General features: G+C 39.3%; 1 protein-coding gene across 1 annotated transcript in view; it reads right to left on the bottom strand.

Moving 5' to 3' along the window:
* Positions 1-14501, bottom strand: part of LOC139719943 (transmembrane protein 26-like) — a 42609-nt gene extending 28108 nt beyond the window's left edge. The window contains exon 1 of the mRNA XM_071631323.1: positions 13928-14501. Within this exon, the coding sequence (XP_071487424.1) occupies positions 13928-14127 (200 nt within the window). The 5' untranslated portion in view covers positions 14128-14501. The remainder of the gene's footprint in view (positions 1-13927) is intronic.
* Between the last annotated feature and the right edge of the window lie 9058 nt (positions 14502-23559).

The following is a 23559-nucleotide window of genomic DNA, read 5'->3' as shown; positions in this document are numbered from 1 at the left end:
ATGGAACAAAAGTTGTCTGACTGCTCCTTGCTTGTGAAAACGAAAAGTGCATATCAACCGAGGAATTTGTTTCCTTTTCTTCCTTTTTTTATCAGTGTCGTTTATCTTCGACAATGAGAAGACAGTGTCGTTAGAAAACAAACAAGAATAATTTCTCTGTCTTGATATTATGTATTATGTGTGTGCGTGTATGTGTGTGTGTGGGGGGGGGGGGTGTCAAGAACGTGCAACGAAATACTCGACGGTGAGAATGATCCTTTTGGTGTCCTCACATAAGCAAGGCACACAGGGGACGAAATACAATAAGACAATCTTAATGCAAATACAATCCATGCAGGGGGATATAAAACACAGGATGTATCTTGCCGTTGGTGTTGCCTGCTTGTTGTTGCTACAACAAGCAGGCAACAGGTTCTAAGGTTAAGGGGACGGATACCGAACAAAAGATGAAATTGAACTAATAGCATGTAACCAGTAAATGCCAAAGATCAATGAACTATATATATGATGATAAATGTTGGCCTAGAGCACTTCTGGCATCACTTAAAAATACTTCTACAGCTCCACAGTATCTTTTTTTCTTTTTCGAAATGATACCTGAAGAGCAGTTTGGTTTTGAAGTTCTAAGAACTCAATACATTTTCAAAGTCATGATCATTTATATATCATTACTCATCAGACAGTGCACTGAGAGAAACACAATAGTGAATCATAATATAAAATATATACATACATATATATATAATATATATATATATATATATATATATATATATATATATATATATATATATATACTCTCTAAAAAAATCGAGTGAAAATATTCACTCTTAAAAGAGTGAATACAAAAAAGAGTGAAATTGGAGTGAATTTTGAGTGAAAATGTTCATTTTCACTCATTCACCTCAGGGACGACTCAAAGATTTTGGAGTGATCCCTGAGGTCACTCTAAAATGAGTGAAAATTAACATTTTCACTCAAAATTCACTCCAATTTCACTCTAAATTCACTCTTTTTTGTATTCACTCTTTTAAGAGTGAATATTTTCACTCGATTTCTTTTAGAGAATATATATATATACATATATATATATGTGTGCGTGTGTGTGTGTGTGTGTGTGTGTGCGTGCGTGTGTGTGTGTATGGGTGTGCATGTGTATCTGTGTGTAAGGGTGTATGTGTGTTTATTGTGTGTGTGTGTTAGTCTTAAGACCCCTGGTGTTATGTGATGAAGACGAGATGGGTTAGTCTGTCCGGGTCTGTGAGGAGGTATGCCACCCCTGTCATGTGACCGAGATGTGAGATATGTCAGTTATTCAAGTGAGAGGAAGGGAGAAAACTACAGACAGAGTCGGAGGGGGGGGGGGGATCTAGAAGAAGAAGAAAAAGGAGCCACAGAAAAGGAAGAAAGCAAGAATAAAGTATTTGAAAAAAACAAACGCTTACTCTTTATTCTCGTTTGACAATATGTCTTTGGTTGACACCGTAGGGGCGGATCCAGGAATTACTAGTACGTAACGAGGGGGTGCCTTTACAAAATTAAAGGGGGCGCACGCACCCCACCCCATTTTTTCTTTTAATTTATTTTGTTTTAACAAAAAATAGAGGGGGCGCCCTGTGCACCCCTGCCTGGATCCGCCAGTGCACCGTATATTGGACTTCTATGGTCAAACAAAAGAACTATAGTAGTGGTGAGGAATGGAAAGTAAATGATGCTAATAACTGGACGTTTAGATAACGTAAGTCTTATATCAATATCTGTTATAAGTACGCATTATAAAAGCTGGGTAGCACTGAGAAAAAAAAAACCCGCATTGGTTGACCTGATCTTAGATACATAACGTGTAAGTGAATATCCAGTATAAAGAGTACGATAATTTTCCCATTTAGGACCAGCAGGCATGCATGATTCACAAACAAAAAGGAACTTTTTGATGTTCATAGATGGACCACTTTTTTTTTTTTTTTTTTTTTTTGGGGGGGGGGGGTAAATTTCTCGTCATCACTTACAAGCAATCCACGCAATACTAAAAGAGAGTATTTGAGTTTGTTTGAGTGCAAAAGTTACGTGTATTACCGGACAAGGTCCGTCGATGCATCACTGTGTCAATTATCGTTATCTGGATGTATCGTGCTATCGATGTGATCGACAGGACCTGATTGACTACCTGCATGGGCCTGAACGCGCGCACACGCGAGTTACATGATGAATTATAAAAAAGGATCGTGCCTGAAGTCGATTTCCACCTCACCTTCGTGTAAAGTCAGAAACTATCACGTCCCAAGCTCTCCGATTGTCTCATCTGTAACTCCCTCTCTCTCCCTCTTTCTCTCCCTCCCCCTCTCGGTCTCTCTGCCTCTCTCTTTCTCTTACTATCTACTTTCCTCCCCCTCCTCCCCCCCCCCCCCCCCCCCCGTTGGTCTGTCTGTCTGTTTTCTTTGCCTCATCTATCTTTCTCGCTCCCCTCTATTTCTCCCCGGTCCATCTACATCCACTTACGCGAAAGCATTGCTTCGCACGCCACACACGCCTTACGTTTATCTGATGAATTTAGGAACACCCTTGTGAATTCATTTAATCAATCCTTTTGCTGCGAAGTCGGGATAGGAAAGACTGAGTGTGGTGTGTGTGAGAGAGGGAGAGATAAAAAAAAAAGAGCTTAACTAAAAGACAAGACACATTATATCATGAGGTGTCAGATGATGCGAATCAGAGCGAGGATGAGATAATAAACGAAGGAGCCAAAATCCTCCAGTACAGCTCCGGATATACTGACATAAAAAACCCAAAAAAAAAAAACACGAGCACGATAAACGCGATTTTTCATTAACCAATGCATCAGTGCTCGGCAAATCAATTTCGCAAATTGGCAGCACATACGCCAAGACACTGTTTTCTCTTCTAGGGAGAGCTAGTGAAGATCAGAGCAAAATAGAGAAAAATAAGTGATAGTTGCTCTGCGAGCGAAATACACTCAATCCTTCACAGCTACTAGATCAAGAAGTTTTTACAGGTTCACGTACAACGATCTCAAGAATAATCATGATAACGTATCATCTGTAAGATTAGAAACGGCTAATCTTCATTCAGGCTGTTTTGCACTGGTAACCAATTAGAAGGGACTTAAAGGGAAAAACAAATATCTATGCGAATACCGTGCACGTTTTTTTTCTGTTCATTCTCGTCTCTCAAAGGTGATATCTTTAAAAAAAATGTAAACTTCCATCCGTAAGCAAGACAGAAACGGTAAAAATGTGCCGATTTATTTCTAAAACGGCAGCAGTGACATGTACAGTGTTATACAAATAAAGACAAACATGACTTAAGAAAAAGCATGCTTTCTCCATGACTACGATCAGAAACGAAGGCTCCGCCCCTTTTATAACACGCTCCATCTCCTCTGCAGTAATTAACTATATTACGTAATGCTTAGTCATGGAAAGCAAATTTTGATAACACGCCTGATGTCATTTCTAAAATAACACTTTCTTCTTTCTCTTCCTCGTATTCTTTAGTCCCAAACTTTCAAATGAAGTTAAGTCGACGAGTGCAATAAATTATTTGAGTGTGTTTTATTAATTCGTTTCAATTTGGTATTTCTAGTAAACATTAGACCCTAAAAATTTTGTCAGGTAGTAGATCGATAAATGGACTTTCAGAAAATACCTAAAACAAAAAATTGACTTCTCCACCCCAACCCGGCTAATTCAGCTGTTTACGTGAAAAGTCCCATTGCGACTTTGATAGGTCGTTTTGTTGTATGTGGTGGTTACGTTTTGTTATATAACAAATAGTTTCTCCTATGTCACATCTGATTTAAATGAAACTTCTACGGTAGTGTTTACTTTGATTTGACTCTTCATGTTATAAGAAAAGTCAATTTAAGGATAGAGTGGCTTTTTACTTTAAGTGATTCTATGAAGCACCGGGCGAAGTATCCGATGATAGAATGGATTACCTGAATGGTGACATTTCCGAGCGAGTGTCCGGATGTTACACTGTAGATCTAATCTTGTCATGTTATCTGAGCTAAGCTGATATACTCGACCATGTAGAGACCAGTAGAGGGCATCGATTTATGTCTAATTAGAACAAACACGGTGAGATGGGTGCATGAATGATATCGCACCTGTGTAGGACAGGTATCGCAGTCATCATACACCTCTGTTTAGCGGCGGCGTAGGTCACTGGACTGCTACAACAATCAATGCCGCAAACTCGAAGTAGTTTGTTTCTTTGTGATGCTTTCTTTAAAAAGTTGTAGGTGAAGAACACGCATATAGATAGTCTGTTCAATAGAGAAATATATAACGCAGAAACAAAGCGCTGGTGACGAAATATGTCTATGGGAATGTAAAATGCTGGATTCGGTTATTGAATTCAATATGAGCATAAAAAAAAATAAAAGAATACCAAAATGTTCCAATCAAGCAGGAATATCTGAAATAGATCTGAAATAAATCTGAAATAGATTGTCTCTATTGTCATTTTTTTCCTAGGACACTTTGTTTCGGTCTGACGTATAGGGTTTCTCTGATTTATGGATGCGGAGCATTAGAAACCCTTCACAAATTTTTCACTTTCAACTCTAATAACTTTGGAAAGGATGATGCTATTGCGTTGGAAGTTAGTATCGGTCATGAATATAATGTACTTGATGATATGCAAACTTTCAGTTTGATTTAATAATCCCGTAATAATGGTTGCCATGGTGTTTTACATTTTATTTTTTGTTCTATTCATTGCAAAGAGCACAACTGGGTGGAATTGCGAACTTGACTAGAACCTAAACTTCAAAACCTCTTTTATCAGTACACATTTTTCCTGCGGAGTGTGTACTTTCTTTTCATTGTTTAGCTGGGTTTGAAAGTCCATTTGTATCGAAATATATGTCAATTTAAATCTTAGATTCAGCTCTTTCAGAATCCTGGGGGTTGTGATGCAGAAGGTCATATACTCATATAGACCATTTACAGATTTTGAGCACGTATTTTGAGCAAATATTCATGCTTGTGGCCAATATGATTCATACAAAACTTTTTCGGTTAAGGTATGTTTACAGAATCTAAGCCGGGAAACACTCAGACTAAGATGTTTTACGTTAAGAAAATGTTATGTACGCTTATGATTCAAATATCACTATCATTTAAACATACAGAGCACATCTTATTTAATGTGTCCTGTAAAGGAGACACCATACGAGTAAATGATTTTGACAATTTTCTTGTACACTCTACTGATGTATAGCATTTTTAACTAGCCATTAAACTTGGTACAGTCGTATCCGCAACATGTGTGTGGCGTGCCCCTGAACGTATTCGTACCCGGAAGGGCGAATCATTCGAAAAATATCAACTACGGCAACAAAGTGCGTGGATGCGCATAAGGCGTTTGCCTTCTCGAGCGAAGGCCACGTAATGTAATTAAGCTGTATAGGATGCACAAAGAGCGTTTTGGCATATCGTTATTCAGCCCCTTGACAATGTGTTGCCATCCGTGAATTGATGTGTGTGTGAGTAGAATGGAGATTTTAGGGCCTCTGCATTATGTTCTGCTCGTCCTTGTCCATCACCTTTAACATAAAGAGAATGGAGGAAGGACTGGTCATCTCTCCTGCTTACATCAGCGTCATTGACCTCCATTGGCAGTTTACAGCGTTAATATCGTCACTGCAATCATATATAACGCCACTGTTCCTTACGTCTTTTTCTCCTTTGCTATATATACATACCACAATGTTCTGTGTGTTGATTCAACTTTTCTGTACTGTATCAATGCGCTTAGACATGCCAATCTTAAGCCCTGTATAAATGTTATTCGTTATCATTCCAATTATTTTCAGCACAATCGTCATTATTTCATCATCGTCATCATTAACAATATAATTATGTGTCACTATTCTCTTGTTATATACCATATAACTAACACACACACACACACACACACACACACACACACACACACACGATATGTTTCATGTTATGTATAGATCTTCTTCAGGTTATCTCTACCATATAATTTGTCTGAAAATGGCAGTAGGCATCATGACAGCAAATGCCATCTTTAATTTTTAGGTATCAATACTTTAGGCAAAGGCTAAGGGAAGTATTCCTTGACCTTTTCTGGGTTCCTGGAATTCTTAGGGCGCTTTTCAGTTACCCTGATGAAATGAATTTAATGCATTAGTTCATCACTGACGCCACAGTAAATTGAATGAAACGATACGTTTACCACATAAATTGACATTTCACACATCAGCAAACTGATTTCACCGCAGGATCCCTATGTTGAAGGCTCTCATGTTTAAAGGACAATACTTGCCCACGCCAAAGCTTGACGAACATTGATAATATCGTCACACAATTTCTCACCATCAAACATTTAACTAGTTCCGCTCTTGAACAACACTTTAATCTCACTCTTTATATCGTGTCAATGTTTGCATAATAGCCCTGGCGGCTTCCATGCAAAATAGATGATTATGAATCTAAGTGATGGGATGCTGATATTACAAATATTGACTGGGTATGGTCTATATAGGGTTATCAGCAGAAGTCAAATGAAAGATGACGGTCTGAGAGTGAAATTATATGCTCAGGAAAAATGCCCCCCCCCCCCCCAACACACGCACACTTCCCCATCACCTTCTTCCTTCCTGTATGTCATTTGTACTTGCCACCCTACAATGAATGGTCGTCAAGTCAAACGTCTCATAATTGCCATTGCTAATAAGTAGTGGTCTTCGGGCGTCACGACTTGCTCGTTTGCTGTCCGGGGAAGATGCGAGGTCATCATCCGTGCGTCATTGTTTGTTTTTCATCCAGGCATAGAGCCGTTGTTTCCCTCGCGAGTATGAAATGCGCGCGATGAAAAATGCGCTGCAGACACAGAGTGAAGTATATATCGGAGATAATCGAGGAAAGGTGTTCAGCCAACCAGAAACTCTGAAGTGGGATTGGGCGGCAAATTCGGTCGATTTTTATCCCGCTCATAGGCGGCGTGCGATCGTTCAATTTGTTACGGGGTCCCTGCGGACTGCAGACGATGGGTGAGGAGGAGCGTTGTGATTTTGGCGGCGAATTTCCCGCTCTCTTCTCGCTTACCCCATTCGTTTTCGTCTCCGACGAAGCGTCGGCCTTTCTGAACTGAGATTTTTTTTGGGGGGTGAATATTTTCGCCACTTACTAGTCTCCTCATATTCCTTCTCCTTCTGCTTCCTCTTCTATATCTCTCACTTTATCTATCTATATATTTCTCTTCTCTGACATGTTTTTTTTTTAAATCATGTTTTCTTCGGCTCATTCCATGTTACCCTTGTTTGTTGTCTGTATGCCAAGTGCCCTTCACTTTTTTCTCCTCTATGAGTGTAGACTCTTCATCCAAGCGTGACAACATACATCTCAATGTACACGCTTGTGAAGGAGGAGGTGTCAGACAGAGCATCTGAACTTAGTACTCAGTTTCCGATGTGCTGTGCAAATTTTTCAGTCCAGTGCAACCTAGCAGAAAGATGGTCGGTAGAACATTAAGAGCAAATTTAGCAATTACCGCGATAAACTTCGTTGACTCAACTTTTACGCCCGAATAATGTGTGGGGGTCTGCCCGGGGTACGTATACAGTCCGTTGTCTCAAGAGAGTGTGAAGCCCTAAATGGGTACTTTCCCATTATTCTATGTAAGGTTATTATGTTCTTATTATAGCCAAAGGGTCACACCCGGTTGTGACTTCGACATCCATTCCCGTCAGTGTGCAATGCTCGAATTAACAAGACTCCTCCGTTAACACCTTCACGCAGTGTTCCTACGCGAATAAACAAGACGAGCGTTGATCCATACATTATGACACGTCGTCATAACACTGCTGTCCAATCTACTATGGTCTGCCGTATGCTCACACGATGTATAATTCGCTACCAATTAGCAACAGGCGTTTGTTTGATGGAATAAGAGCACAACTTGGCCTTTGAAGTGAACAAATGTATAATATCACCTGTTGGGACATAGCTCCTTTGACGCTTAAGAATGATGAGTGCAATGTGCGGATTACACTGACCGCTGTATTTCAAAACTCTTTTGGTGACGTAATATTAAATCTCATTTTCGAGCTTGTGATCTTGTTTTGCTGATTAATATGTAGCCTATACGACATTATGTGTGTACAATACGCCTTTAAACCTATCACCCTTTGGGCACCAGCAATCACAAAGTCATAAAATCACAAAATGAAATTGCTCAGTTGCATCATCTGCCACTGATAGGTTGGATGATACAGGTTGACGCTCGCTGTTATATTCTTCACTCATACTACTGGTCTGGTTGCATGTTTGCAAGTGAAATGCAGTGCTGATTTTTGTATTTACCTGAAATTGCCAGAAACCTCACGATTTCAGAGATTCTGTTATTTGGTGCCTTGAGCCATTTTAAAACTTTACAGATAGTATACGTATATCCTATGCAGTGGTCTTTGTCAACTGCTTCGTGAGTACGTTCTTTAAAATTTGTAGTGGAAGAGTATGATGCATGAAGCATAAACTACTAGGTAAAGTTAGATTTCTTTTTTTTCCTCTTTTTTTTTAGCAAGAATGCAGGCTGAGTGTCAGTACACAAAGAACACAAAACAGCGTTTGTCACATTGTATTCATATACATCATAGAATATGGATACATTCACTTGTGTGTGCACGCGCGAGGGGAGATAGGAAGGTGATGGACTGATCTTGAAAGTTGGTTCGGGGTTCCCACTGCGCATGAGCAGATAAAGGTCATTGGTACTAAGAGACAGGTTGATTTTTAAATTCACTGAGATAACCAGCTGTGATGTTATGATTATTCATGTAATCACTATAAATGGTGCCTGCCAGTAAATCCACTTGACAGCAAGCCTGGTATTTGGCAATGTTAACAGAAAAAGTTTGTTAATGCATTCAATACAGCACAATGAAATGGATGCTTCCCAAAGTGTTGATTGAGGAACCATTCTGGTCACTTGATCTAACGCAGGTTCATTCTTTGTTTGAATACGAGTTCCATAAAATGCTATGTTGGGCAAGCTGGTGCATTATGTCGCTTTGACCGAATCGAGAAAAGTGCCTAACCAACTGAAAAAAAAGGGTTCGGTGTAATAATGTCAGAGGTAAAAAATGTCAGAAGTAAAAATGTCAGAGGTAAAAATGTCAGAGGTAAAAATGTCAGAGGTATTTTTACCTCTGACATTTTTACCTCTGACATTTTTACCTCTGACATTTTTACCTCTGACATCTTTACCTCTGACATTTTTACCTCTGACATTTTTACTTCTGACATTTTTACCTCTGACATATTTACCTCTGAAATTTTTACTTCTGACATTTTTACTTCTGACATTTTTACTTCTGACATTTTTACCTCTGACATTTTTACCTCTGACATTTTTACCTCTGACATTTTTACTTCTGACATTTTTACCTCTAACATATTTACCTCTGAAATTTTTACTTCTGACATTTTTACTTCTGACATGTTTACTTCTGACATTTTTACCTCTGACATTTTTACCTGGCACCGAAAAGGGAGAGGCTATTTGTGCCCATGTGCACATAAGCTATCTCCGAACTGGCTCATTGTGCAACCAAGATCCATAGTGCGGACGCGTCTACATTAACTCTGGATGCGGACAAGCGATGTGAACATTGACAATGACATGTGTATGGGAGCAGAATCCGTCGCTTTCTGACGGGTATAGAAGAAACACCTATACGTAATGACCTCTGGCGCTCTTGTAGTGTGTGTGTAGCGGCAAAGATCCGAAGGACACATTGATGTGTAGCCACCACAAACACCATGAGAAAACATGTGACTCCGATGTGGTGTGCATGTAATGGACTTCTCACTTCTATCAGATTCGTTGAGACCATTTGAGGGTAACAGTTCTGTACTTGAATCCCCTGCCTTCAATTGCACAGCAGCATGAACTTTGTTTTTTCATCGCAGCTTAAGTGCTGATCAAATGAATTAACATATATCCACGCTGAATTCATTGTCATAATACATCATTACTTTGATATATTTGTAGGCATTTTATTGTGTGACTTTTGACAGTCGATTTACAAAGTGAAATGAAAAAAAAGAAAGCCAAAATAGTACAAATTCAAATTTTCTCTCTCTCTCCTATCTGTATCTATCTCTATATCAATATATCTACTCATATGATTATGTAACTATTGATATTGTATCGGCAATTATCACGTTCTCCATGAATAATTCATCTAAGAGTATTTTTCGCTCTTCCATGAAACAAGGATCGCTACCATATTTGTCCTGTCCCTCGGATTTGACAACCTCCTTGGACATACTAATGGAGGTCCCGTACGGGTGTGTGAGAGATTTACAACCAACTAACATAAAAGATCCCGCTTCACTCATTCATCGCAAAGAGCAGGGTGTATAGCCCGGTGAAGTGCACGGTCCGTCCCAAATACATACAACCGGACTACACGGAAGACCAGATAGTGCAGCTGAATATGGGCAATATCCAGCCATCTTGTCAGATGGAAATGAAAACAAACAAACAAACAAACAAACAAGGCTGAAATCAGTCTTTTTGATGTCTTAGGAATGTCGCCATTATTAGAAGAGGCCTGACGACCTAGATCTGCTTTTTGTTATGCTTGTTTTTCGATTTTGTGCTGCTCGAAGCGAGGCAAGACGGACGGTTAATTGTCTGTGGATGTGTGAACCGTAAATTTTCTCTATTTTAGGAAACATAACTCATGTTGTGTGTGTCAGGGTATGTGTGTGTGTGTGTGTGTGTGTGTAAGAGGGTGCAGTAATTGCACGACACATGGATGCTACTTTTGTTTTTGATGATTTGCCCTACTTGTCTTAAGAGCTACGTTTATCCGGCAACGAGCGATGGAAATTCTTGCTCATTCACGGCCAGAGACGTGATTTTGCTTACGTACGTCACCAACGGCGGTAAGAAAGAGGCTATAAAACTAACATGGACAACACTAGTTTTCATGACAGGAATGCCATGGCCAGAGTTGCTACAAAGCTGTTCGATTTACGCTGGATGCCATGTCACTCTGTGACTTGCAAAGACTTGTTGTTTCAGAGCTCTTCGACGCATTTTCTTTTGTATTTTGTCATTGTCAAGGTTTAGCAAATAAAATCCATCTTTTTTACAGACAATTTCCCGAATGCAACACTACTCTCACTCAATCATTGAATTTGAAAATGAAAAACAAAAACAGAAACACAAAATCTGAAAAGAAATCAATCAACAAATGAATAAAAGTTCACATGACACATAGTGAACATAGAGTGAAAGTTACACGATACGTGGTAATCCTGAATTATGGTTATCTAGATCTCCTAATAATGTACGATGGAATGATTTGTCATCTCATTATGCAGATCGATTATCCTGTCACAAAATAAAACCAGAATAAAAAAAAAGACGTAATTACACCTCTTGAGGGAAAGCAAGGATCGGAATTTAACAGATAATCACACATGATAAAAACTGTCGAAAATGACTTCCACAAAAAGGATACCGCCAGGACTTGTTCCTCGTACCGTCGAACGTTATACAGCCCATTTGCCGATCAACTATATCAATAATCTCTGAACTTCTACAAAACCAATTCTGTGCCCTTTTGAAAATATTGTCGCAGACATCAAAGATGCAACAAACAAAAAGACACCTTTTAAATTATCAGATTGTCCTCTTGAAACCCACGCAGTTGTTAAACACGACACATTGTTATAATACTCCCACTCTTACAAGTGACAACGATGTGAGCAAATATCATGTTTTATTTGCTATACGCTCCATAGTTGGTCTATTCTTGCTGGTCTCCGACATAACACTGTGACTGTTATACAAGCACAAAGTTCAACGACTACTTTCAACCACTCCAGCATGTTTATCGGCCCATCGACATTACAAAAAGCTGACAGTGGGTGGTAGTGTATATCTCTCTCGTGAAGTGCTTCTCTTTCTCTCACTGAAGAGTCTGGCAGTGTATATTTTTGCGAGAAAGGTTAGCGACCTGTGCGAGATGCATGTTAGAAAAATACGTTTATTAGTTAAATGCAGGGGCTTTCATTCATAGTTTAAACCAAATGATGAAATTATAAGCCTCTTATAGATTCTATCACTTTTGTGTTTACACACACAATAGAAGTTTAATACAGGTTTTCCTGCTTGTTCTCCGTACTTGGAACATTTTAAGTTATGGTGGGGGTTTAATAGGGAAAGCCTCAGACGTGATAGGGGTTTTATTGTGACGTAATGTCACACCAGAAAGGGCATGGAATGTCCCAAGTGATAGGAGTGTCTGACAAAGTCACAAACTTTGCCCATTTTGAAGCCATTGATCATGACTGTCAGTTGTAAGAGCCTTTTTCCCCCTTTCCTTTTCTCTTCGGTAATTCCTCAATTAATGCAAATGCCGTGTTTAACACATCAGACAAAAGCAATACACTCAGAAACACTAAACGCGTACTCACACGCGCACAAACAGAAGTTGAGAATCGCAGTCTTGCGAAGGCAATTGATGCTCTTTTCTCATCCGAAAGAACGCACAGAAATCTGCTCATCGAGTGGTGACATTAGGCTGCGTTCACATAGAAGTATTCGCTATTCGCTATTCGCTATTCGCTATTCGGGCACCGAGTACACCATCACCCGCACCGTCAACTCACCATCCCATGCAGCGAGGATTTCTTCCTCCTACATCCCAGCAAATCTTATTAACAATTTCTAAACTGCATCAGAATGTCAGTCTACATGCTTATTTTTGCTAAAGGGCAAATCCAGACCAAAAGTGTCATTATTTCATAAACGAGAGACGGTATACGCTGCAAGAAAATCGAACAAGCTTGATTCCCACTTTGCTATACTTTTCGCAGCTATTCGGTACTTTCGAATAGTGCCCTCCTATGTGAACCGGTGTGAGGAAATCCTATTGTTCGATTCAAGCTATTCGCGTGCCCTCGAAAAACGAGCCCGAATACCCGAATAGTATACTTCTATGTGAACGCAGCCTTAGAGAGCGAGCAAGGAGGGGCATCTGCAAATCACGAATCGCAAGCCGGAACACTAGCCATAATAACTATAGTAGGCCTATTGACTGAGGAACGCAAGCAAGGTGGAGAAGAAAACGAGAAGACGACAATTAATGATCAATTATAGTCTGAACAATGCTGAAAGGAGAATGTGATCTGATAGGCAAGGTATGCAATGTTTGGTATGACAGGTCATTCTTTGGCCCTACTTCCGTGCCTGAAAACGATGTATTCAATTTGGGGCGCGCCTGAGGCGTTTAGACTCCAAGCAAAGTTTGTATTATAATTTGGGGAATTTAAAGTAAAGGAGACGAAATCAATTAGTGCTTTTATCATTTCAATAGCTGACTTTTAAAAGCATGTTCTTCAGCATCAATTTGTTTTGAACAACTTGACACAATTTAAATCTCAAATTCACGTTGAATTCTGAGACTGATAACTTTTATCATTATTGTGAGTACAACTTTTTGTACTAAGTATGAAAATACTAGTGTTGTTCTTATTATTGTTATCAAAGTTTATTTTCATCAGTGCCAATACTGCTATCCTTAGTTTACATGCTGTGTTCATGCTGAGGAAAACGCAAAACAAGCACATTTTGGGTGTCTTTGAAAGGAAACATTTCGTTGATGAATCACAGATGTTTTTTTAACTCTTTACTCGATATAATTTCATGTTGTCATCGAATCTCAACGAACATGACATCATACTTGACTTATTGACCACACACACTGCGATAAATTAGTGTAATATAGACAGGGGAAGAAAGGCGACTGACCAAACAGCATAGATACAAATAGGCCTATTTGTTAATAAAATGCCTTTTTAAACATAAAATTAGCTTAAGAAGACAATTAGCGCACTTCTTCTTTACTCACCATTTCCACTCCCCAGTCTTTGTCCGTGTGAAAGTTATGGCTGCCTCGAGGAATAGCAAAAAAGACAAGTTTAGTAGCAGCCAGTAGGCCTGCTGGTGTTTGACTGTGACCACTCCAAACACGCTTATCATGGCAGCGATGCAAAACAGACAGCGCACCGTTAACCCTTGTATGATCATGAAAAATCGGGAAATCGCCATGATGGATTTTTTATCAACCGTCCACCTTCGAAGGAAGCTCGGTCGAAAAGAATTAGAGGGGAAAGGTGGGGAGCTACCACGAGATGGTAGGCTATACTCAAAGTCAGCCCCTTCACTTTTATTCAGTCCTGTTTGATAATGTTCCTGCCTCGGTTCACGATATCACGAGTGAAAACAAAAGTGACATGACAAAATGTCACAACCGATTACTGGTCTGATCCAATTTGTTTTCCAAATGAGTTCTGGCGCGATGAAGAGCCTTAGCCGTCCATACCAAGCGAGATTACCTTTACCCGATCACGACAGGCAGGTAAGCAAATTTGTTGGTCCAGACTTTACGGCCGAAAGAACGTGGATCCACATACATTCCCCGGATCAACGTCAGCTATCGCCGGGGCCTTGCGTAATAAGAACCCTCTCCCACCAACCGTCCTTGTCAATGAGCAAATTCAGCTGATCGACGATGTGCATTCACTGAAGATCATTGAATGTCAACATCTCGAACAAAGAAAGCGGTCAGTGAAATACTCAGTACCTTTGCACCAGGTGGGTATGTTCACACACTAACAGTTGAAAACCCGGGGTTGAAACTTTACGTCAAAAGCCCACGAATGTTTCCGCAAGAGACTCTTCAAAAGAGAAGGAACAGTGAAGAGGCGCGAGTGTTTCGCCGCCCCAGAGAACCTACCTTCCGTAGATATGAACAAATTGGATGGTGTCGTCTGCCGGTGTTGAGTAAATAACCCGCTCTCAAAAAGCGATTTCGCAAACACTCACGTGCTAAGATTTTGCGCGGTTTTCCGTTGGGCAGGGAAATGTCAGTGAGTTGCTTCCGTGGTCGTTATCTACGGTGCAATGGAGAAACCGTCCATTGTTTACTTCTTACCCTCGCAACGAGAAATCAAAATTTACAGTCCAATATACTATCGAACATCTGTGCGAGTCTCGCAAATAACTCGTTTCGCTCTTTCTCCCCCTACGTGACGTAGACAATATAACTTCACATTCCAGACGAGAGGTAAAAAAAAGAAGTAAAGATTCACAGGTGATATTTTCCAGCTAACTGCAGTCGGCTGAAGCAATACGACATCCAGCCCGTACTGAGTGAGGGGAAAGTAATAACTCAGCGCAGAACGACCGATAACTACGAGTGAGTGTCTACTGAGTGAGTGAGGGGGCTGGACTTCGCGTCGTGGCTGACTGTGGTTGACGAGCGCATCGATGACGATATAGGGGAATGACCGAAAAGCCCCTCCAAATTCACTTAGGGTCATTAATTTTTAAAAGGCAAACAAGGGGGGGGGTGGTTGAAGAGCTGGCGAGCACAAAGTCAAAACAAAAAAGGGCGCAATCATGGTTGCGAATCGAAATGGCGGAAAACGAAATATGTCCGAGAATATCAAATCACGATCGATCGCCTACCAGCAGACTCGTCGACCATGAAATTGTATATCGTTTACTTTATCCAGAATTTGATTGATGGATGTGTTACAATCGGTAATCTAACCTGTCATGGCCTCTGCGAAGATTTGGCAAACAGGATAAATCGTATGATAAAGAAATGGGTAAATGTTTTAGGTGATTTTACAGAACAAAATGCAGGTATGCAATTTTGCAGTACATGTATGTCGTTGCGTAAATCGCAGTACCATCCACCATCATTTACAGAGATGTGGGTGTGTGTGTGTGGGGGGGGGGGTTGGTGTGACACTAAGTATGAGCGCGGGAGCTCAGCTCGACAGGGCATGCGTGGTCGATGTGCAAACCGACTCGATGGACACCAGGAGTAAGAGAACGTAACTCTTTCGCCAATCTCCCAGCCGCAGTTGAGTCGATAGTTTCCTCACACCATCAAACCTTTTTCACCCCCTTTTGGTTGGCGCTCACATCGGATATCACGTGACTCTCACATTGTCACGTGGACGATTCCAGCTCGAGAAGTTAAAGCGGAAATCTAGCCTTACGGGCAACAAGGGGAGAGGCTCTTAGACTCAACATACAAGATTCGATTACGTTGATTACTGGAGAAACTGAATCTTGTCTTCGTGATTCGCTGGTTTGCTCTTCCACGCTTGCGTGTGCACGTGCGCGAGTAACGAAATATAACTGTCTTTCTGTAAAGTGTCGGACGGGAACATTATTGGTCCGAGTATCGTGAGAACGCATAAACATTGATAGCCTAGAATAATGCCATAGTCGAATGGAAACAAAAAGACAAGCTATACACATAGCATACAGGGTATAATGTTCTTGAGTTAAAAGATACAGCTAGATAAACTCTCTGGTGGCTAGAAATCATTGATAAGTGGATCGTGACAAATTTGAGGTTAAGATATTTAAAGCACGTTTTCTCTAAAAGACACTTCTCTTCTCTCTTTCCCTGTATTGTTTCTTTTTTCCTCCTCTGTCTTCCTAAGTTGTTTATCTCCTTTTTTATTTCATTCTTTCCTTCGTCTTTCCGTTGTCAACCATCACCCTCTCGAGCGGTTTGTATAAACCGACAATTGACCCGACCTAGTCAAATATACATGACTCTGATCCACCAATATTTGCCCAATCATCACTCATCGGCGTCCAATGAGCGTCCAACGAAAAGTAATCTATGGCTGACAGTTTTCCCCTCTTTTTTTTTTTTTCATCGCACAAATCCCTCGCTGATCAGAAACTCCGAATGCACGAAACGAATAGGGTAGTAACCCAACTGTAGTGTACAGGTATACAGAGTTCGGGCGCAAATTAAAATGCAAATATAATAATCATTCATGTACGCACCAAATTTAGCTGATGGATGTGCATGGATTCAGAGATATTCTTTCTTTTATGCTTCAAAGGTGCTTTCCAGTGGTGTATTATGCTTGCGCGTTTTACTTATTAGTTTTCTGGTGTACCTCGAGCATTTATTAAAGAGAAAAATAATCCCAGGCATTACTAGCACCAAAAAAAAAAAACAAACAAAACAAAACATGTTGCAATATTTCAACTTTTAAGATAGAAAATGGACACAGAGATGAAATGAAAAAATGAGATGAAAAATACATTAACAATGGAATGCGCATGATGGCAGCTGCTTCTAAAAGGTCCGAAATATTCAATCGAAAACCAGAGGTAGGGAACTATACAAGTTGCTTTGTAATTATGTGAGAATTTTCTGGCTATGATTCGTGAATAGATTTTGTAATGAATAACAAAATAGAAAAAAAAATTATGGTCACAACCCAGGGGCATTATCGAATTGAATTAGAAGATACATTGGATAAACAGCGGTAAACCATCACACACTCGCAAGCTAGTGTCTCGTTTTATTGCCTCTTAAAATCTTACCATTAGATCATTTCCCCCTAATTTTCCCAAAACAGGCGGGAAGGTCATTGGATTTGACCAGTATATTCATGCTTTTCGACTAAACGTTGGCTTGTTTTATTTTGTTTTGCTTTTGTTTGTTTGTTTGTTTGTTATTACCAATGAAGTCCAGAATTGAAATGCGATACTTATGACGTGATAATCTACACCATCGCATCAGCAAAATATGACAAGAAAATCTTATAATAAATAGTTAAGGTGATAATCATTGCAGATTCTTCTCTCATCTCCCAGGCACAGTTATCTGATATCATTGGTTCAAAATGCACCCTTATATAGCCTAGATTGGTAATGTATATTGCATTTTTACGTCATAATTACTCAGGTGTCATCTAGGCGCCATTTGTGCTGGTCATTAGGTAATTGACATAATAATAAACTTCAAATATAGTACTTTTTCATGGAGCTGATGAAATGCGTCGACAAATAATCTCATTTACGTCTTTATTTGCAGAACACTCAAAATATAGGGATTAAGTCCATTGATGAGCTCGAGTTGAAGATGTGACAAGGCTCCTCTTGATACCAATCTTCTCAAATTATCTGTATGTGGGACTAGTGCGACGACGCGACTTTTTTAAAGTCAAACTTTCACATTCCCTTTTTTTTTGTGAAGAGGACTTGTGCTAATGAATGCAGGATAATTGGAATTTGGATGAGAATAAACGCATCAAACGTTGAAATACTGTATACGCTATTATTTTTCCGAATTTCGTGAATCACTGTTGGACCGTAAATTTAACACCACCATTTCTAACAGAAATATATACAAATATGAAGTCTCAAAGAAAATAAGTGCATTTATATGTTAACATCGGAATGTACAATAGATTTACAAGAATGAATTTAATAAAGAAAGTAAACATAGTTTTCATGAGTATGTGAAAATGCTGGAAATCTGAATCTTATATACATCGAATGAAACTGGAAAAAAAATCGAGAACCCATCCTTAAACATACAGTTTGTAGAATTTGATGGGAGAGAGACTTGGTTATAGGGTGATATGAATGAAGAGTGAAGGAAGGATTGGCAGTGCACACTAAGAAAAAATGGTTCACTCTTGCACCTTTTAAGGGTGCAAAGTGATGTCACACATGGTGGGTCCCTATGGGTGTTATCTTGCACCCTCAAGAAATGGGCGCAAAAGTTGCATCATGCGCAAGGGTACAACCTTGCACCCTGTGGGTGCACCTTTGCACCTCCAGAGAGGGTGCAAAGTTGTTTCCTTGGGTGCATTTTTCCTCCCACACTAAGTGGTGCTAAGTTGGAATCTTTTCTTGAGTGTGCATTTTTCCACCCACACTAAATGGTGGTAAGTTGCACCTTTCTTGAGGGTGCGATCTTTCACCCTTTAGTTTTTCGGCGCAACTTTGCACCCTTTCTTGCCTTTACTTTTGGTGCGACTTTACACCTTTCGTGAGGGTGCATTTTTTGTGCCTTCTACATAGGTATAATGTTGCACCTATGTGGTGCTTATTTGATCCATGACTGCTGCGTACTTGCTTCTTTAGAGGAGCCAGTCAGTGTCAGTGTCTACTCCTTTAGAGGCACAATATTGCCCAGTAACCTCAAGTGCACCTGGAGATTACTGGGCAATATTGCGTCTCTAATGGAACAGGCAGTGACACTGATTGGCTCCTTTAAAGAAGCAATTTTGCAGCAGTCATGGATCAAATAACAACCACATATTTGCAACATTATACCTATAAGGTATATATACTTAGCATCACATAACCGGGTACAATTTACTTACTTAACTACTTTAAACCTTGAATAGTGCGAACTGATGCAAGCCTATTTGCTCAGTATATCAAACTTGACGCTGTTGTTGCACTCTGCAAAGTAAATAGGATTGGTGTAATTTGGATCCTGTGAATCATGAAATGTGTGTATGTGTGTGTGGAATTTGTGAGCTTTGAAAATGTTAATGTAGAAGTTAACTTAGTTGTGTTTGAATGATTATACTGAAGCCAAATATTTACCCAATTGCCTTTCCAATAAGGTGAGCACTATCACTATCTATCAAACAAACCCTCTAGGCAAGAGTATACATCTGCATGAAGGAAGGGGTAAAAATATGACATACAGTTGTCTGGATATGTTTTATTCAAAACGTTCTTGAATGCGTACTTATTCACATAATCTATAAGAATAAGACATGCTTCTTGCCAGTACACAAAGCCTCAAAAACAAGAGCATGCTACTTACATATCTAAAGTATGCACCATATCTATAAAAAAAAAGATGTAAGAGGATTTAACAAGTTGTTTGTATGCATTTAAACGACTAGGCCTACATATTTCCATGCGTACAATATTCATGTAACAGTGACGTCATCATGAATCATCAAAAAGATATGTTTCCAGCATAGACATGAATTTATCTAAAATCTAAAACATGTCTTGTAATTAGGAGTTTGTTTTATAATGACGATGCCAATTGTCTTAGGCTGCGTTTACCAACTTTCCCCTGTTTAAACGGCTTTCGAAAGCCCTTTCGATAGCCCTTTCGAAAGCCCTTTCCATAGCCCTTTCGAAAGCCCTTTCCATAGCCCTTTCGAAAGCCCTTTACAAAGCCCTGTACTATTAATGTGCCGCTTGTTTTCTAAGAAGGGACAGCGAAATGCAATTACCAGCATAAAGACATTATCTTCCTTTGAGAGTGACGAGTCATGATGCAATGCCACATGAATCAATTGTCTTCCTATCTGTGAGGCAGCTCCAGTTTAGCACATACTTCAAATATTTCTGAGTGGCGGCATGACACTTTGGCTGCGTTTATCAACTTTCCCCTGTTTAAACGGCTTTCAAAAGCCCTTTCCAAAGCCCTTTAGAAACGGCTTCCAAAATAGTTGCGTTTATCAACTCTCTTCGCGAACAAGATAACTGGCCTGTCACTGCACAGCTGCATTGCGCAATTCCACCCGAGGAGAAGAGGTCATAATAAGGCGTGCATTGTTCGTAACTGCAGTACAATACTACAAAGCCGTTTCAAAACAGCTTTTCGTTTATCAACTCGTAAAAATTCCTTGAAAGCTGTTTGGAAAACCTGTTTCTGCCGAGAAAAGGAGAGTTGATAAACGCAACCTTTCGAAAAGGCTTTCCGAAAGGGCTTTCAAAACAGCTTTGCGTTTATCAACTCGTAAAAATTCCTTGAAAGCTGTTTGGAAAACCTGTATCTGCCGAGAAAAGGAGTTGATAAACACACCCTTAAAGTCTTTATCACGACATGTCTTGGGGTTAACACTTATTTAAAACATGAGATTCTTGGCACGTACATTACGACTACAATTTATTATGGTTTAGATACTTAACTGACATACGCATACCGTATACGGGCATTTCGATGAAAACATTTAAATACAAGGTATATAATATGAAAATCGAACTTGATACCAGCCCTTATGGGCTACCAATGGAGACTATGCAGGATCGCAGTTATGTGTTCAAATTTTGTTTTGGGTGATACACGCATTCCGACTGATTTGGGATCAATTCGAGTCCCTCGAGCTGAGATTCCGGAACTGCAATGAGCAAACCATCATTATGACTAACAAAGTGACTGAGAATAATGCATGCACCAGTTTCTGTTTCGTCGTTCTATACACAGAAAGTTGTTACGATTTCCAATCCTGTGTAGGCACACAGGGATTTGCAGATCACCTTTGGCTATAACGCCATGGTCGCGTGCAAAATGAATGCAGCTTATCTAACTTGTAGTTTCCGAATAGGGGACTACCGTGCTTATACATATTAATCGGATGATAGACCCCGTCAAAGAGTAAATTGCGGTTATCATTATAATAATAATAATAATAATAATAGTCAGTTCTTAGAAACGCATAATACCATAAGATAGTCTCTATGCGTGTACAAAATAATGAAACAAAATCTATCACATATTTCTCTATTAAAACATGTAATCAACAATTGTCAAAAAGGTGAGTTTTTAACACAGATTTGAATTTATCAAAATCTGTAATGCATCTAACACTGAGAGGGAGATTATTCCATAATGAGGGTGCCATTTTTCCAAAAGACCTATCACCATATGTCTTAGATTTGACACTTATTTCAGAGAGGAGATTTTTTGATTTTGAGCGCAGATTACGACCAGGATGATATGGCTTGATGAGTTCACTGAGATATGCAGGGGCATTTCCATGAAAACATTTGAATACAAGGGTCAAAATCTTAAACCTGATACGAGCTCTTATGGGCAACAAATGAAGACTACGAAGAATGGGAGTTATATGATCAAATTTCCTTTTGCGTGTCACAAGCCTTGCGGCTGAATTTTGTATCCGTTGGAGTCCTTTCAGGTGAGAGTCTGGAACTCCAATGAGCAAACCATTATTATTATTATTATTATTATTCATATACCATTGTCAAATCCACTTTCTTTTCTATACACAGTATCAATGGAATCTTATGAACCACTTAAGCATTACCAAATCATGGAGTATAAGAATATCATGTTTCCTTGAAACGGCTGCATTTGTATGAGCGGGAACAGTTTGGCATCATACATAGCAAGTGTCGTGACTACAAAACTAAATACATGTATTATACAAGGTTTCAAGACACTGTGAATCGTGTCCCCCCCCCCCCCACAAAAACAACAACAACAACTAGTGAAATGTTGTATACCCTAGGCCCATTAACCTATGATCTTTGACCTTTGAATACATTGCACACATATTTCAACAAATAGGCATCTGGATGCAACGTAGGTATATATATATATATATATATATATATATATATAAGGAAAAATGTTTTAGGAAAATACATTTAACCACTTCAGAAATAACTATGGAACAAATAGCATAATATTGACAGGTTCAATTCTTCCTTAATGACATGACAGAAAACTTTCCTCACCGAATCATTCTCTAATAATTCAAGTACAAGTCATTGATAATTATATACCTGGTTCGATTAAAAGTATGCATGGAATCATTGCATTGTATTTAATGAAAATTATGCTTCAGAACTACATCATTGTCATTTATTCTATAACGCTAATAATAGAGTTAGTGTTCAGCCATATTGCCTAACAGGTTGTAGTCCTCCTACGACGTTTGTTCAGCAAATAAGGCACAAAATAAATTTTGCGAATTTTGCACGCTGTTGCCAAAGTCTCTAATCTTTTTTACCACTATTCTCAGACATGTATGCTGATGCTGTTTGAATTAGAAACGGAAGCTTCACAAATATTCACCATCTATAAGGTAAAAGCGAAGTGATGTCTTGCCCACATATCGAATGTGTGATTACACTGATTTTCAAATGTAAGCTCATTGACTTTTTGACTGTTGACGTAGTCGGACTTCACCAATATTAACACTTGACAGCCATCTTTAGATGATCTGAGGAGTGAATTTGGTGGTCATATAGCTCAAAAGTGTGGAAAGTTATTGAAAGAACACCACAATACTATGTCGACAGTGCTTACCAGGTGAGATACAAAGATAGAGCACGAAATGACATTGTAGAATTTGACAATGACCTTCAATATTTGACCTTGAACGCTGGCACCCACAAGGTGGTAGAAGTAACTTCGTCCAATCGTACATACATATGCAAAGTTTCATTTGGATACCTCAAACAGTCCTTAAAGGGGAATGAAACCCAAATGTACACGTGGATTGGAGCGATATCATAAGAACACATAAGTGCACATGGAAAATCGTATGATCCAGTGCAAGTTATGCATTTTTAAAGTTTCAGTGTCACTTTCACGTATGGAAACGCATTATATGAAGAAAATATCAAGGGAATTCCATGAAACCGGATTCTTAATGAAAAGTACAAATTGACTCGACTTATTTGTCGTTGCCGTAATGTTAAGGGTAATATTACCCCACCCCCCCCCCCCCTTCTGGAAGAAGTAAGTCAAGTGCTCCTTTTGTAATCCTAGAAAAGTGAAACTATGCCTATTTTCTTTACATTTCTTTATATCATTTTCCATGTTTGCCGTCAAAGATGTAGCTTTCTCATCTAGTAATGGCGGCACTGAAACTCTAAATATATGTATATATAGCTCTTCAACGGATTTTCCGATATTCC

Source organism: Diadema antillarum, unplaced genomic scaffold, assembly GCF_040938485.1.
Source record: "Diadema antillarum isolate AM-2024a unplaced genomic scaffold, OU_Dant_1.0 scf00000117, whole genome shotgun sequence".
In the NCBI taxonomy this organism is placed as follows: Eukaryota; Metazoa; Echinodermata; class Echinoidea; order Diadematoida; family Diadematidae; genus Diadema; species Diadema antillarum.
This window is presented reverse-complemented; position numbering and strand designations above follow the sequence as displayed.